Source organism: Mastigoproctus giganteus, chromosome 9 (genome assembly GCF_048544385.1).
Source record: "Mastigoproctus giganteus isolate SK-2022 chromosome 9, ASM4854438v1, whole genome shotgun sequence".
NCBI lineage: Eukaryota > Metazoa > Arthropoda > Arachnida > Uropygi > Thelyphonidae > Mastigoproctus > Mastigoproctus giganteus.
In genome coordinates this window covers 192,744,896-192,763,922 of record NC_143583.1, presented here as the reverse complement: position 1 = coordinate 192,763,922, position 19,027 = coordinate 192,744,896, and the positions used below count along the sequence as shown (strand labels likewise).

Sequence of the window (19,027 nt, the reverse complement as noted above, 5' to 3'; positions counted from 1 at the left end):
TCAAAACTAAAGAACTAAAATGATTTTGGGCAGGACACATAGCTCGAAGACATGATGACAGATGGAATAAGAAAATAACAGAATGGTACCCAAGAGGAGCTAGAATAAAACCTGGAAGACAACGGCGGAGATAAACAGATGAAATTCATGAGTTTTTGGGTAGTAAATGGATGGCTATTGCACAAAACAGAAGGAACTGGAAAGTTGTTGGAGAGGCCTTCATCCTGCAGTGGATTGAAAATGGCTGATAATGATGATGATTATTAATTAAAATGCAAATAACATTTATATTAGTAAAATATATTTGATTTTGCAAATTATCAAATGTATGAATTTTATACATACTTCCCATTCAGTAGAAGAGATGTTTTCTATGAACTTCTGGTATTTGAATGGTATTCTAACTTTCTCTTGAGATCTTAAAAATACCAGAGGCACTGCTCCACATTTATCAGATGATGAGGTTATAAAGCTTTCTTCCACTGGTCCCATAATATGCTCAAGGGTACGAAAAAACTGCCATTCCTTGGTGTCACTAATCATACTATTTGAAACAGTACAATCCTCATATATAATTTATATTTTTGATGACTAAAAATATGGCACTAAGTAAAGTAAAACCAGTTAAGTGCTTCACAAAATTCAAAATTACTTATATAAATAATTAAAACTATACATGGTGTAAGCCAAAGGCAGCTTCACATTTTCAAAGTTTGTACATGTTTGATACAGATTGATATAGTTGGAGAAAATGGATGAGTGAAATGGGAGGGGTTTTTTTTTTTTTTTTTTTTTGGCTGATGCTGTATAAGCATCCTAATTTTCTGCATCACATGCCTCTACTAATGCTAATGTGCACAGTGGTAAAAATATACAGTTAAAATAGAAGTTTTAATGCTCATTTGTTGTTGATTTCTAAATTAGCAACCAAAGAAAATTGGTGCAGAAAGAGCGCAATTTATTTTTTGGATCAAAGAAACAGCCTACAATATATGTTAAGAGCATAAATTTTGTAAAAGATTTGGCAAAACTCCACCAAGCAGATATTCAAGGTACAATTGGCATTAAACTTTTGTAGCTACTGGATGATCTGATAATCAAGGTAAAGACTAGCAGGGCTAACATTAGTAAGGAAATCACTGAGGAAATAAGAAGGAAGTTCATCGGAATTCAACAAAAATCAAATATATCATAAAGCATGGTACTGTGATAAAAAAAAAAAACTTGTGGAGAGTTTTATGTAAGTGATTGCAATTAAACCATAAAAGTTGCAGATGATACTACCCATTATGGATAACAAAATGATATGTCAGACATTCTATGTGGAATAATTTACTAGATGGTAGAAGATCAACAGCTGCTTAAAAATTCTCTTTTTAGTGATAAGTGCACATTCAACATCATAGACAAAATTAAAACATACAAGGTGAGAGTATTGGGGAAATTAAAACCCCAATGTGGTTTTGGATGCACATTCAAAATTAACGTGCTTTGTGCTGCAAGTTACAGAAGGCACATGGCCCATTCTTTTTCATAGCAAGAATAATCAACTGTCATATGTATCGAGACACGCTGAATAATAATTTTATCCTACAAATTGCCAAGGATAGTCCTGGCAACAATGTACTCTTTCAAGAAAATGGCACAGCTGTTCATTAAAAAGGGGGACAACTGGATAGTCAACATCATCCATCAGGTGAATCCATTATCCATTAAAAACTCGAGGCACTACATGACTAGTTTTGGAACTTATTGGTTCCATCAAATGGCAGGTAGTCTGATTAGGAACCTTGTGTCATGTAGTGAAAAGAAGAAAACTTCCAAATGGAGACTAAATCCCTCTAGAAAGGCTGCATTAGGCCAATATTATAATAAAATTAATAAAAGTGGGACCATTTCAAACACAGGTTATCAAAATATTTGAGCACCTTAAATATAACACCCTCTGTGTTAACTTTTACAGTCAACCATCACGAGACACTGTGGGCTCTCCAGTGAGGGTGACTTGTTTGTTTGTTTGGATTTTTTGGCGCATTAGCAACTAAGGTTACAATGCGCCAAGGCCAGGTAATATCTAAAAATACGGGCTCTCCAGTGAGGGCGACAGCACTTGGGCACGTGCTCTTTAGAAATGACTATAGTGGTTCACGTAGTCAACCTAAAGTAACTAATATTGCTTTTAACTGGATAATGTCATATCAGTTATCTATTCTTAGGGGTTTAATGTTCATGTAACATAAGTTATGTTTCCAATTGAGAGAAAATTTCCTATTGGAAATGTAACTTATACTTATTGATTGGCTGCTAGTTTAGATTCGATACAAGGTTGTTAATAGGGCTAACTGCTGTCTGATGATGGAACCAATGAGTTCTGACACCAGTCATAGCAGTGCCTTCAGTTGTTATGGATAATGAATTCGCCTACTGTATGACATCCAATTAAAAGCGACATTAGGTTGATTATTGTGGACTGTTGTAATCCTTTCTATATGAGCACATGCTTGAGTGCTGGTGAGACCCATTCCAACTGCATCCCTTGATGGTTGACTGCAAATGTTAATGCAGAGAAGCACTGTATTTAAGGTGTTTCTAATTCATGTGAAAAATATTCCGGCTGTGTTGAAACCATCTTATTACCTGTTTTGGCAGCATGGAAAATTTGGCTCTTTCCAAAATTAGAAGAGAACATGGAAGGAAAATGGAAATCTAATCAAAACAATGGACTGCTTAATAATAGTCACAAAAAATATCTAATCATATATCAGAATAGCCCCAGTTAGTAGTATTATAGTGAATATCAATTTACTGTAACACTAGTTGAGGCTATTCTGATATATGGATGTTAAATCCATGGGATAAAGGGGTGGTTGAGGGGGAGAAGACAGAGAGTGGTAATCAATGGACACTGCTCATCATGGACTAATGTTATTAGTGGAGTCCCTCAGGGCTCAGTGTTGGGTCCATTATTGTTTTCTGTATTTATAAATGATATTGATGATGGTATATCAAGCTTAATGTCCAAGTTTGCAGACGATACAAAGGTTGGCAGGGTTGTCAAGGACACTACTGACACTATGCTACTGCAACAGGATCTGGAAATGTTGAGCAGATGGGCTGAGAGGTGGCAAATGAAGTTTAACATTGACAAATGTAAAGTGCTACACATGGGAAACAGCAACCCCAGAGCAACGTATCAACTCTGTGGTACTACACTGACAGTGGTAGAGAATGAAAGGGACTTGGGGGGGTGGTTGTGCAGGCAGATATGAAGTTCTCTGAGCAGTGCAGACGGGCTCCAAGAGTAGCTCATGGAGTATTGTCAATGATATACAGGAATTTTTCCAGCAGGGATAAGGAAGTGATTATTCCCTTGTATAAAGCAATGGTCAGGCCACACCTAGAGTACTGTATACAGGTCTGGAGGCCTCATTTCAAGAAGGATGTAGAGCTGCTGGAACGAGTACAGAGAAGGGCAACAAGATTAGTGAATGGAACAAAGGGGTGCTCTTATGAAGAAAGGCTTAAGTTTTGCAAATTACAGTGTCTGGAGACTAGGCACCAGCGAGGTGATCTGATAGAGGTGTATAAAGCCTTGAATGGTTTGAGCATGCTCAATGCTGATGGGATTCTTCCTCTAGCTCAGTAAAATCACCTGAGAGGGCATAAATTCAAATTGAGGAAAGACAGATGTAGGATAGACGTGCGGAAATTTGCCTTTATCCAGCGGGTGGTTGGTTGGTGGAACAGACTTCCATCCCTTGTAGTGGAGGTTGATAGCCTAAATAAGTTTAAGGCTCAGCTGGACAGGTATTTTGAACAAACAGAGGGGTGAAGTGGAAGTGGGTGTTTTTTTTTTTTTTTTTCTTGGCTGATGTTGCATAAGCTTGCTTTCTTGCATCAAATGCCTCTACTAATGCTAATATAAAAGATTAAAATGTATTTTTATATTAGTACATTTTTAATGCAAATACAAAAATACATTTTAATCCTATATTTAACTCCATCTATCAGCTAGTATTATAGTGAGTTGATATTTGTTTTTAGATTGTAATACCCAATTAAATGCAGGACAACAACTACTAGTAGTACACTCAATAAGTCAAAAAAAAAAAAAACAAGAGACAATATGACAAAATTCGAAATAATTATACATTTAAAATAATTACAAATTAATACCAATTACTGGCTTTCACACTGATAGGGATTCATCCAAGGCCAACACCCATCAATGCATAAAAAATAAGTAATTAGTTTAATTACTGTTTCTGAGCATATTATACTAGTATTACACAGATCTGATTATGAAAGTTTTGAATAACATTTATAGGGTATGGATATATGGAATACAACATATTTTCTAAACAATTTCATTTAATTTTTTACATTAGCTAGAAATTAATTTGCTGTAATTTTGGCACAAAGAGCCCACTGGCTGGATTTCGACTCAAATTAACTTAAAAAAAAAAATCAACTTATTTAAATGTGAACAAAGAAGGTTGTAATGCACATGTTTACTGATTAGTTTACAAACAAATAACCAAATGCATATTGCATTAGTCATATGTGAAAGCTACTGCATCCATTAACTTTTTTTTGCTAACATTGATCACTCAGATTTAACTATAATTAAATTTAACTTTGAATATAAAACTAATATTGTTTTTAAATTAGTATTAATAATGAGCATGAAAATAAATTTTTATAACTTTTTTAATAAAAATAATTGGCATTACACTGCCATAGCTGTAAATTAATAAGAATAAAGGGAAATAAAAATAATAAATAAGTAAAAATGAGATAAGGTTAAAATTAAAATTTAAAAACTGGGCACGAACAAGACAGTAGTATCAGTATGTTTCAACAGCGGAAAGCATATTTAATACCCATAGGGTAACTAACTGTACATATTTACAAGTCATTTCAATGTATTTATTATTGCCTGTCAGAATCAATAATGCTATTGATGGAAAAAAAGAGAACGAGAATAGCCTTGTGCAGGCGAAGTTTTACTGCTCCTGGAATAGAGAAGTTTTTTCTGTTTTATTAGCTTAAATTGGCATATTAACTTATTTTCTAGAGTAGCTTTATATTCCTAGTTACGATACTTAGTTTAAAGTTTAACTTAGATAGAGATTTTGTAGGTATTACTTAGTATCGGTAATGGTATCAAATGCACGTGTTACAAGTTGCAGCTCCGCTGAACGAGAAGTTTTTTTAGCCATATTTAGCCGCTTTATTGACCAATTGTTATATTAAATTATTTTCTAGAAGTAGCTTATAGACCTAGTCAGGATCCTTAGTTTATTCTGAATTGAGACAGCAAGATATGGAAGTTAATTAATACTTAAGTGTCTGTAGATTTACCTTTCGTAACTTGCCGCCATTGTTATACGATACAACGTTATATCCCGAACTAGATACCGTAAGCTTAGTATAGTATAGTATATAATATAATATTGTAAATTAATCAGTAAAATCTATTAATCTTGTTAAACTTCATTGTCAATTAAATTGTACTTTTTAACTAAATACATATAAAGACTTAGATTATAAACGTAACATAATTAATTAATACATAACTTGATACGGAAGTTATATAAAGCCCGCAGTAGCCTAGTTGTCAGGCGCGCGGGTGCATAAGTACATGTGCCTTGAGTGACCGGGGTTCAAGCCCGTGACTGCTGAATACGGTACTGTTTCTTGTATTCTGTCTATCTTGTGAACTCCTCTGACCGTTTGGTCGTTCCGGAGTATAAACAGAAAATTTAATTTAATTTTAATATAAATGGAATTCGTAGATAATACTCGATGCTGAAAAATATATTTTAGCGTTATAACTGTGTTGGGATACAAGTTTAGGGTTATAATTTTGAAATTGAAATTGAAATTGTTGAAATTAAATCGAAATCATGACTCAGACCAGAGCACCAAATCAAAAGGCTCAAGCTAATGGGAGTGCTGTGGCTCAGGGGAGCACTGAGAGTGGGGGGGGGAGCAGTTGCCCTCTGAATCACAGCCTTTTAAAATGCACTGCTTGTTTGATGTTCGTGGAGCTATCGGTTACAGGACATGATATTGCCATGGGGAATGTCTTTGTGTGTGTGCGCGCGATGTAAGGAGTGTAAGGAAATCAGGCGACAACTCAGCGTTCTTATGGGCCTATATGAGAGCTTGAAGGACAGGGGTGGATGCCCTCGAAGCATCTAAATTGAGGGGCCTATCAAGCTCTCAGCTGCCCACATCAATGCCAGAGCTTGCACTTGGTCATCACGCAACACAGCGGAAACCCCCAAGACAGAATGCACTGGTACCACAGTAACTAGTAGTTGTTGGTGACTATTGTCAGGGAAACCGGGAACATGCTTTGTAAAAAGGATAGGTGGAACAGGACGAGAGTATGTCTGCCAGGGGCAAAGGCTGATGACACCGTAGAGTGGATATCATCTTTTAAGGGCATAAAAGTTTATATAGTTGTACACGTTGGCACTAATGATATTAAGAGTAGGAGACCAGCAGAATTACTTAACAAGTATAGGTCACTGTTGAAAAAAAGTAGTGAATTAGGGTTGAATTTGAAAGTGTCTGCAATTCTGCCCAGACATGGTAGGAGGGAGTAAATTATGAGAGCCTTATCGATCTATTCGGCTCTGAAAAGATTGTGCAAGGCTCAAGGGGTAGAATTTTTTTAAGCATGGTTTGTACTTGTTAACAGGAGAAACTGCTTCTAGAGGGATGGGATACACTTAAATAGAAAGGGTGCTACAATATTTGCCGATGCTATTGAGGCAGTGTTAGGTGGGTCGGAAAACAGCTAGCTTGGGTGGATACAGGGACTAATAGATTAACAGTAGCCACTGGCAGAGGTGAAAGTGATTCTTGCACTGCTTCTATTGGAATGAGCTGCAGCCTGGAAAACAAGATACAGGATATTTCACAGACTGCTGGGAGTCATTGCAGTACAAGTAAACACAAGGGTTGTGTTAGGGGCTAAGAATAGGAACAGGGGCATGTATACTTGCGTGTTCACCAATGCTAGGAGTTTGGTAAATAAATTTGATGAATTTGAGATATTGCTCAAAACATCAAAGGCAGATATTGTTCGGATATCAGAGACACGGTGTCACACAGATATAAGGAATGCAGAACTGGAATTTGGGGAGTACAATGTGTACAGAAAGGATAGGAAGGAAGGAGGAGGGGTTATGCTATTAGTTAAGAATCACAAAATCTAAGGAAGTGAAGCCAGTTTGGTGTAACATAAGTATTGGGAGATCAAAATTGAGAGTAGGAGTGTGCTATAGGCCTAATAACTCTGATGAGTATAATAAGAAACTGTACAGGGAAATAGAGTGGGCCAGTAAATCAGAGAGTCTTATAATGGGGGATTTTAATTTCCCAGATATTGACTGGAATTTGTGGGTTGGTCACTCACACACTAGCAACGCTTTTGTGGATTTATTGGATGATTGTTTTCTAAATCAGCATGTTTCGGAGGCAACTAGAGGGAGTAATACTCTTGATCTGATTATCAGTAGTGATTCTTCATGCATTAAGAATCTGCAGATAAAGGAACCACCAGATGGCAGAGATCACAGTGTGCTGAAGTGGGATTTACTCAAAGAGGTAACTATCATCAGGGGTAAAGGGAAGGGTTTTTGCTTTCGTAAAGGCGACTACGATGGTCTGAGACAGTATTTAAATTCTATACAGTGGGACCAACTGATGATGTTACCAACAGCAAATTCAAAATGGGAAGCATTCAAAGAACTTATCTTGGAAGCTACTAGGCTTTACATACCAACTAAGAAATATTGTTCAAGGTTTAGGCCTAAATGGATGTCAGATGAACTAATGAGACATATGGCAGAGAAGAAAAATGCATGAGATACATATAAATTAATGGGTGACATAGAAGCCTATGATAGATATAAGCTGCTCTGTAACCAAGTCACAAAGGAGATGGCGTTTCCGTAGCCAGGTGGACAGGAGAAGCAATGTGTAGCACACGCTTCTTGATTAGACCAGGGTTCGAGCCCATGACCACCAAATACGGAGGATGTGGAAAGGTCAGGGAATGACCACCGCATATCCAGGGAGCAATATGGCCTTAGTTGCTAATGCTCCTAAAAACCAAATAACAAACAAACAAACACAAAGGAGATTAGGCAGGCAAAGGCAGATTATGAGAAATGTTTAGCAAAGGATGCAAAGAAAAACAGAGAAGAGTTCTTTACCTATGTAAACTCTAGAAGGAAAGGGATGAATCAGATTGGTCCACGGATATTGATGGTTCAATAGTTGAGGATCCTGCTCAGGTGGCTAACAAACTAAGTGAGTATTTTGATTCTACATTCACACATGACGAATTATTCACGAAGGGGAATGACAGAGGTGAAGTAAACTCTGGCAGTGAGCTAGATGATTTTGTAATAACTGAGAGGAAAGTGGAGGAGAAATTGTTGAGGATAAACATAAAAAAGGCACCTGGGGTTGATGGGATCTATCCAGTTATATAAAAGGAGGCAGCAAAGGAAGTAAGCAAACCCTTAGCCATAATTATGAGAGCTTCTTTGGACTCAGGGGAGCTACCCATAGACTGGAGATGTGCAAATGTGACTGCAATTCACAAAGGAGGATCAAAGGCTGACACAAGTAATTATAGACCTGTGAATTTAACTTCTGTTCCAGGAAATTTAATAGTGGCACTGGTTAAAGAAGCACTGCAGGATCATCAAACAAGACTTCAGTTATAGCGTGGACACAGCATGGTTTTGTTAAGGGAAAGTCTTGCCTGACCAATGTGATTGGATACTACGATGTAGTCACAAAAGAACTGTATGCAGGGAATAATTTTGATATTACATTATATATTTGGATCTTAGAAAGGCTTTTGATACTGTTGCACATGGAAGACTGCTGCACAAATTGGAGCAGTGTGGCATTGGAGGCAAATTGCTGCTATGGATAAAGGGATGGTTGAGGGGGAGAAGACAGAGAGTGGCAATCAATGGACACTGCTCATTGTGGACTAATGTTATTAGTAAAGCCCCTCAGGGATCAGTGTTGGGTCCATTATTGTTTTCTGTATTTATAAATGATACTGATGATGGTATGTCAAGCTTAACATCCAAGTCTGTGGTACTACACTGACAGTGGTAGAGAATGAAAAGTACCAGGGGAAATTGTGCAGGCAGATATGAAGTTCTCTGAGCAGTGCAGACGGGCTGCAAGAGTAGCTCATGGTGTCTTGTCAATGATATACAGGAATTTTTCTAGGAGGGATAAGGAGGATTATTCCCTTGTATAAGACTATGGTCAAGCCACAACTTGAGTACTGTATACAGGTCTGGAGGCCTCATTTCAAGAAGGATGTAGAGCTGCTGGAACGAGTACAGAGAAGGGCAACAAGATTAGTGAATGGAACAAAGGGGTGCTCTTACGAAGAAAGGCTTAAGTTTTGCAAATTACAGTGTCTGGAGACCAGGCACCAGTGAGGTGATCTGATAGAGGTGTATAAAGCCTTGAATGGTTTGAGCATGCTCAATGCTGATGGGATTCTTCCTCTTGCTCAGAATAATCACCTGAGAGGGCATAAATTCAAATTGAGGAAAGACAGATGTAGGATAGATGTGTGGAAATATGCCTTTAGCCAGCGGGTAGTTGGTTGGTAGAACAGACTTACATCCCTTGTTGTGGAAGTTGATAGCCTAAATAAATTTAAGGCTCAGCTGGACAGGTATTTTGAACGAACGGAGGTGTGAAATGGAAGTTTTTTTTTTTTTTTTTTTGGGGCTGATGCTGCATAAGCTTGCTTTCTTGCATCATTTGCCTATACTAATGCTAATGTTCTAAACAAAGCATCTCTGAAACGCAGTTCTCCTGAACTTTTCATGCCCCACAGTTTCAAGGGGTTATTGAGAATGGTGCAACGAACAGAAATCATCCTCTCAACGGCACTCCTTTGGAAGAAAATCGCTTGTTGATGAGAGAGGTCAGAGGAGGGTGGCTAGAATTGTGCAAGCAAACAGATGGGCCACAATGTCGCACATCATGTCAGAATACAACCTTGGTGCACAGAACAAAATATTGCAATGAAGCACTAGTCGCATTTTGTCGCGAATGGGCTACAACAGCTGATGGCCACATCGCGTACCTTTGTTATTAATGAAGAACAAGAGAGCAAGCCTCCTGTGAGCACAGCAACACCAGCACTGGATTATCGAGAATTGGAAACCAGTTGCGTGGTCTGACGAGTCGAAGTTCCTGGTGGGTGCATCATGTTGATGGAAGGCTCAGAATTTGGCAAAAACAACATGAATCCATGGACCCATCATGTCTGATGACTACTGTGCAAGGCGGTTGGGGCAGTTATGGTGTGGGGAATTTTTTTTTTGCACATGTTGGGTCCATTGATACCCATAGGTTCACGTCTGAATGCCACATACTACCTAAACGTTGATGCTGACCAAGTGCATCCGTTCATGCTGACAGTTTATCCTCAGTCAGATAGTTATTTCCAGCAGGAGCACAAAGCCCGAATCACTATGGAATGGTTCCAGGAACACGACAATGACTTGTCTTTGTTTCAGTGTCCTGCTCACTCCCTGGATCTCAATATATTGAAAATTAGCATTAGCAGAGGCATATGATGCAAGAAAGCAAGCTTATGCAGCATCAGCCAAAAAAAAAAAAAAAGAAAATAAAAGGAAGAAAAAAAGCTCCCATTTCACCCCTCTGTTTGTTCCAAATACCTGTCCAGGTCAGCCTTAAATTTATTTAGGCCATCAACTTCCACAACAAAAGATGGAAGTCTGTTCCACCAATCAACTACCCGCTGGCTAAAGGCAAACTTCTGCACAACTATCCTACAACTGTCTTTCCTCAATTTGCATTCATGCCCTCTCATGTGATTATTCTGAGCAAGAGGAAGAATCCCATCAGCATTGAGCATGCTCAAATCATTCAAGGCTTTATACACCTCAGTCAGATCACCTCGCATCTTTGGGATGAGCTAGAAAGGGCTGTTCGCTGCAGGCCTATACCTCCGTCAAATCTCAAGGAACTACGTGACATACTCCATTCCTACAACATTTTCAGCATCTTGTTCAATCTATGCCTTGACGAATTTGGGCTGTTTTGAAGGCTAAACACACACTAGGTAGGTGTACTTAATAAAGTGGCAGCACAGTGTGTGTATGTGTGTGTGTAATTATTCATATATTTGAATAATGTGTGAAATAGTTGCAAACTGAATCTTAATAAAAAATAAAAAGGTAAAGCAAACATCAGAGGCAGCAAAAAGCATATTCCTCTACATGATGCTTGAAATATAAAAATAAATTAGAATGAGGATTAAAAAAATAAAACTAATGCCAGCAGCATGGCACGAAAGAAGAGCGAAAATAGTCAAGATTAAACATAATGATCAAACCAACAGGGTGGGAAGAGATGGGTAAAAAGAGTAAAAATATTGCAGCAGAAACTCTCCAATATAATTTAGAAAATCTAAATGCAAAGACATAATTGATTATAATAAAATCATAATTAATTAAATTTTGAATGCCAATTAAATAGAAATTTAACGGCACCAAGTCCAAATTTATGTGGAATATCACCAACAGAGATGTAAACCGACTATAATAAAATTAAACAAAAATATACTGACAATTATGTCCCATCTCAACAGAGAACCACAAGGCCAATTATGATCAGGGAATCGCTGTATTTCGATCACTAGACAAATCGCCGCAAAGGGAAGTCAAAAGATCAGTCCGCCACCCAATCCCCAGATCGAACTGCCAATGCAGAGGACTTGAATAGCGGTGGTCCTGATGCAGCAAAAATTAAAAATAGGACAGATACAAGCACTCCAATGCAAAGCCACACCACTGACAAAAAGTAATCTGAACCAGATTATATACGCAAATAATGAACTATGGATGGCAGTGTTAACAAATCCGCCCACTACTGTCATGTGATATAATTATACATATATTTGAATAATGTTTGAAATAGTTGAAAACTGAATTGTTCATAATAAAAAATAAAAAGGTAAAGCAAACATTATCTTGGAGAGTTTCTACTGCAATATTTTTACTCTTGTTGGCCTTCTCAATGGAATAATTCACCTGCAGGTGAATTATTCCATAGTTCACCTGCAGTTGCTTCGATTTGCATAACAACTCGCTGGTCATAATGTTTTGGCTTATCGGTGTATATACTCTATGATCACTGAATTATGACCATCCCATCTGTAATGGACTATGCCTCATACCAGCTCACGGTATAAAAAGCTGAACAGCTTCATATGCTGGAGAAGTGGTAATTTGCATCTGGTTGTGCAAGTTAAAGTGATAAAGTAGCAGCTATAGGATGTAGTAAAGAAATCACAGAGTTTCAAAAAGGCATGATTGTGGGAGCTTATGCCTTCGGGGTCTTCCAAATCGGAAATGGCACCTCTTTTCAGTTGCTCAGGGCCCACCATTGTTAAGGTGTACAAAGAATGGTGTTGACCAGGTAAAAACACCTCTCGCTGACAGAACTGTAAAGGATTATGCAAGGTGGATGTTTGTGGTGAGTGAAGGGTACAGCACACTGTATGAGCTGAATGGCAGGTCACTGTGCAACAGTTCCCACTGCAATATAACATGAGGAATGCAAGAACAATATCCCAAATGATGATGCATTGCACATTCAGACGGATGGGGTTCCACAGCAGAAGGCCAAAGAGATATGCTCTCCTCATAGCTCATCATAACTGGCAGATGAATGCTTAAATTGTAGAGTCAACAACACACAGTGGCTGTTATTCATGAGAATGGTGACCCAACATGATATGGGCTGTGGTTCTGAGGTAAACACGTGACCACATGTTTACCTCAGAATATGAGATTAATTCTATATACGCTGCTGCAAAAAAATGCACAGCCCATTTTTAATTGTTGCATTGGTACATGGCTGCAATAAAACAGTTGCAATGAAGCTATACAGTATACTTCTCTGGCCATGGTCACCATACTAATGCTATAATGTGCAATCTAGTGTAACCACACTAGGTTGCACAGATAACAACTAGACTGCACCTGAAAGTGGATGTAAATTTTATTTATTTATTTAGTTAGCATTTTAAACAAAAGGAAACATTAAAATTCTACTACCTGAGTTCTGAACAATGCCAGTATACTGATATATTGCAGTCTTCTGAGAATGGATTGATTAACTCATATTCAAAAAAACTGGCTGAACCTAATATAGCATGAATAACCATCTTTGTTGTGATAGCCCTGTTTAGAACTGAGAGGATGTTTTCATGCTGCATTCTTTCTCGGAATGTTTCAATTGTCAAAAGATCCCTTTCTCGCTCTTTAATTTCTCTTCTTAGGTCCTAGGGAAGATTAAAAATTAAAAGAATTGGTTTGGCATTTCATTTTATTAAATTAAATGATGTGCATGAAATTAAATGATAACAGCACTCTGCATGGTTTTCGACAATGTAAACTAATAGCTGTTTTATAACTCAGTTTTTTATGCTAATTTCAAAAATATTATTCATATTTTTCTATCACGTACTGTTTTTTTAAGTTGATGTAATCATAACATCAACTTAATGTTATGATTTGTATTATTGAATGTATTACGTTTGGAGTAAATGCTGGGAATTTTTAAACTAAATCTTCATGCGTTGGCTAAAATGTCTTCAGTCATTTGTTTCTTGACCTTGAGAGCTCCATGCAGCATTGTTTATGAGTGCGAATTTCATTTATTTTTGAAGTTACTGAATAAAACTTGTGCTGAAAAGAGTAAAATGTCTTCATGCAAGTGTTTGAACAATCCAAACTTATTTTTTTATATTTGTGGAAGTTATGTAGTCCACAAGCAAAGAAAATATATTATAGAATTTGTAAACAATACGTATAGTTCTTATTTTGGAGTGAAACTGTGATCAAGATAAACATTGGGCTCCACATAAAGTTTGTCGAACCTGTGTTGAAGCATTGAGATTGTGGAAAAATGGTAAAAAGATGACTACGTCATCTGCAATTCCCATGATTTAGCAGGAGTCTACAAACCACCGTGATGGCTGTTATTTTTGCTTAGTTAATGTAGAGGGATACAATACAAAGAATAAAAACGGGCATCGTGTATCCTAATATTCCATCTGCCATTAGACCAGTCACACAGAGATAACCTGTCGATTCAACACCCTCCATTTATAATGGAATATGTAGCAGCAGAAGAGTGCTGAAAGTGAAGCTTCCAAAGATGAAACTGACGTCTACATGACTGGAGATGTTGAGTCCAGCCCTCAACTGTTTTCAAGTATGAACTCAATGATCTAGTAAAAGATTCAAATTTACCAAAGGAAACTGCAGAACTTGATCCTAGACTTAAGTCAAAAATCTTCCAGCACATGGGACGTTTTTCTCATGGTACAGGCATGGAGAAGACAGAATTTGGGAAAGCTTTACCTCAAGAATAGCCCTGCTTCAACTACCTTGGTACTAAATTTCCATCGATGACCCAAGTGAGACTAAAATAATGGAAGATCATCTTAAGGTATTTTTGTTGGATCCCAAATTTGCAAACTGATGAGGGACTGAAATTTTGAGGGAACTATGAATAAAAGAGAAAGACAGGCATGGATTAACTTCAGGTTTACTGTCGAGAACTTCTTAGGGAACAAGGATCCAGACTACAAGAATATAGTTGAACATATGTTGGCAAACTTCAAGAAGCTGGGCTGCAACATGAGTGTTAAGGTACATTTTTACACTCCCACATCAATTAATTCCCCAGAAAACCTAGGAAGTATTGTTGTCGTTATGGGAGTTTCTGGCACAAGGGCTACTTAGGCCATATTGCACCTACCATAGTTTGTAAGGATACATGTGATACTGCTCTGTGAGCAACTAGAAAGTGTTATTGAAGAACCGGGTGAGAAGTTTCACCCGGACATTAAAGGCATGGAGATGAGGTACTGGGGAGGTGGGATGAATATTTATGGATGACTATTGCTGGATGTTGAAGAGGGAGTGTAAAGTAGAAGGATCTGTAAGAAAACAGGCACCTCCGTAGCCAGGTGGGAAGGAGGAAAAGTGCATAGCACACGCTTCTTGATTAGACTGGGATTCGGGCCCGTCACCACCAAATACGGAAAGGTCAGGGAATGACCACCGCATATCCCCGGAGCAATATGGCCTTAGTTGCTAATGCTCCAAAAAACCAAATAACAACAACAACATCTGTAAGAAAACCAGAGAAGCAAACAGTTGACCTATCGTAGCTCAGTTTTTAAAACGAGAGGCGAGTGTTTATTGGATTTTTTAACATACTATTCTTTTTAATAGCGTTTTCAACATGTATTTAAATATAAGTCTGGTAAAGGTAGTAATTTTTTTATAAATTCAGTGCACAAATTCTGCCAAAATTAAAAGTTTGTGAAAAATCAAAATTCTTTCAAATCTGATTTTTGAAGAAACCTGACATGATGGAACCAAACTGAAATCAGCACTTGAAATCCACATTTTTGAAATCAGCATTAGAAAATGGTTCAGAAACTCCCTTTTCTGAGAAAATATCAGTGAATATTTTTCAAAATGCAGAGTAGTGTCATTAATTAAGATGTCATTAATTAAGAAACCTTTATCGTGAGTAAAACAAAGATAATGTTGATAGGAAAAATTGCCATTTTTCTTTTCTAAACCATTGACAGTACAGAATATGTGCTTTGTTTTCAAAAGAAATACTGATCCGTGGAAGAAACACATGGTTACAATTAAACTGAATTAACCTGCCAGGACTGTGTGCAAAACTTTTAATCAAACACAGATGAAATCTGTAAAGGGCAGACTGCATTAACAGAGGCATATGATGCAAGAAAGCAAGTTTATACAGCATCAGCCAAAAAAAAAAAAAAATCTTTCCATTCAACTCCAAATGTTTGTTTAGTTTTGCCTTGAATTTATTTAAACTGTCAACTTCCCACTAGCTAAACGCAAATTTCCGCACATGTATTCTAAAATTGTCTTTCCTCAAATTGAATTTATGTCCCCACAAGTGAGTAATCTGGGCAAGAGGAATAATCCTATCAGCATTAAGCTTGCTCAAACCATTCAAGGCCTTACACTTTAAGTCTCCAGACACTGCAATTTGCAGAACTTAAGTCTTTCTTAATAAGAGCAACAATTTTTCCACTCACCAATCTTGTTGCCTTTCTCTGTACTCATTCCAGCTGCTCTACATCCTTCCTAAAATTAAGCCTCCAGACCAGTATACTCAAGGTGTACTCAAGTACTCAAGGTGTAGTCCAACCACTGCCTTATACAAGGGGATAATCACTTCCTTATCCCTGCTAGCAACACTCCTATATATATCATTGACAAAACCCCATGGGCTATTCTTGCAGCCTTTTTGTAGTGCTCAGAAAACTTCATATTTGACTGCACAATACCACAGGTCTTTTACATTCTTGACTACCCTGAGTGTAGTACTACACAGTTGGTATATTACTTTGGGGTTACTGCTACCCATATGCAGTACTTTACATTTGTCAGTGTAAAGTACTTTTCTAGATCCTGTTGCAGCAGTATACCCTCATTTCTGTCATTAACAACCCTGCCAACCTTTGTATTTTCGGACACTTGACATTAAGCCTTGTATACCTTGGTCAATATCATTAATAAATACGGAAAACAACAATGGGCATAACACCATAATTTTGAATATTTGGATAAATATTCAAAATTATTTTTTGCAACCAGTTCCTTTGTGACCACATCATAGTGTCCTATAGTGTCCCATAGTATCCTCAATGACCACATCATTGAGGCTGTGCAAACATTCTCTCAGATATGCCAGACAAGCTGTGCTTGCTACCTGGGAATCTAAAATGCTGATAGAAGTGATATACGGGTGACACTCAAGGCAAGTGGACCCAATTTCGGCGAAATCCGGATGGTCTGTGACAGCCAAATTCTCTGCTTGCGCCTTCACGATGGTGGGACTATTAGTAATCCTGGGTATAACTCCCATGCACAAGCACACTGTGGGTGACCACCCAGGTGTGAACCAATGTAAGCAGGGGTCAAAGTGTGTGCCCACACCACATGGAGGAATGATGCCCCTCTATGTTACCAGGCAATGACTCTCATCAACTGGTGCAATACCACCACTTTGCTTATTGGGAGCTTGAAGTGGTGGAACCCATGTTTAGTCTCCAGAGCTAAGTTCTGGTCAACCCTTCCCCATCTCTTCCATCATGCAGAACAATGGACACAACGCCAAATGACTGATGTCTTTTGAGGTTATGCTGAACACCATGGCAAGATCCAAACTTCCTTACATTTCGAGGTACAGTTCTAAAATGGTGTTCCCAGGCCAGCCACTAGTTAGTATATATTGTTTCAAGGCTAGTTGGACTTTCACCTTGGCCTTTCGTTAGCCTTGAAGCGGTGCCGTCTCGGTGGTGGTGGTGGTGCCCACTGAGAATAAGTAACAATAGTCTTCTCTATTAGTGAAGCGTTACTTATTCGAGGTAGTGCAATACATGGTAACTCATTGTGAAAGATGAGCATAATATGAGATATAGTTAAAATGATGACTTTTACACTACTATTGTAGTTTTTTCCTTTAAGAGTTGTCTATGGTTTTTTAATGTCTATATTATATACAACTGCACAATGCACTGCGAGGTACCTGGGACTCAGGTGATAAGAATGGCCTAATAGAAGTGAATAGATCTAGTACTAAGAATCAAACGGTGAATTAACATGAACAGATCTAGTACTAGGAATCAAACGGTGAATTAACATGAACAGATCTAGTACTAGGAATCAAACGTGACATTGACTGCCGGAAGGGGCTCAGATCGGCGCAGTGTAAATAAACAAATTTTTTTATTTGAATTAATTTTTATTTAAAACTGGGATTTATTATTTTTTTTTTATTTGCATTTTCCGTGGCACACTTGAAGCATACTTGCGGCACATAGGTTGAGGAAACACTGCTCTAGGGGTCCTATTTATGAAGTTTTCTCACTTATAGTGTTCTTTGGTCCTTCAAGGCACTATGATAGGAATTTACTATAAGCCTTTTGAATTACCTTTCTACTGCATAAGTACGATGAAATAGTGGTCATGTTTTAGAGAAAAATGCTGTTTCCCATGTTCTAACTTCCAAATGTCATGCAACATAAGATTAGCATGCCCGATGGTCAATTCTTTACCAAAAATAAGCAGAAATGTTAAAAAATTAAAAAAAGAAAAAATGGTGAGGTGGAAAAGGGACAAAAAGATGAATTCTTTGTATAATTCTGAGAGTCAACAGTTATAGGATAACAAACAACTATATAGAATAGCCCAAAAAATCTGAATGTCATTGGGGATATTAACCTTCCAGATTAACAACAACATGTTTCTGTATTTGCTAAATGGCTCCTTTTTAACCAATAATGCAGAATAATGCAGACAGGAAATAACAGAAAGCAGTATTTACTGATCCGATCATCAGCAGTGATCCATCACATCAAGTGGTCAGAAGCAAGAGTACATGCTCTTTGAGTAATCATAGTTCAAGCCTGAGTGACTGCTAAATATGATTAAAGATTATATTTACAATTTATTGTAAACTCCTCCGACATGGTGGTTGTGCTAGAGCACAAACAAGAAAATTAAAAATCTTCTATGAAAGGAACTAACTGGCAACATCGAACATAGTATTGATGTTGGATTTATTAAAAAAAAAAAAAAACTACTGTCAAGGGTAAAATGATTTCTTTTTGCGAAGATGACCACACAATGAATTTGGACATTTTTAAAATTCTTTTTGATTTTGGCGGGACCAACTGATTTAACAAAAGCAAATCCTGAATGTGAAACCTTTTAAGTAAGTAATAATAATAATCAAATATATAACTGAGCTTTTTCACCAAGTAAGCAATACCACTGAAAGTAAACTTTGAATGGTACTGCTTACTTTAGTCCAGGATGGATGGTGTGATAATTTCAAGCAGATACAGAATGCTAAAGTA

General features: G+C 37.5%; 1 protein-coding gene across 1 annotated transcript in view; it reads right to left on the bottom strand.

The window, feature by feature from the left end:
- The window catches only part of LOC150080982 (nephrocystin-4-like), a 470,434-nt gene that overhangs the window by 112,774 nt on the left and 338,633 nt on the right, over positions 1-19,027 (bottom strand). Inside the window, exons 20-21 of the mRNA XM_090380874.1 lie at positions 13,158-13,384; positions 346-544 (exon numbers count right to left, since the gene is read on the bottom strand). Of these exons, the coding sequence (XP_090237000.1) occupies positions 346-544; positions 13,158-13,384 (426 nt within the window). The remainder of the gene's footprint in view (positions 1-345; positions 545-13,157; positions 13,385-19,027) is intronic.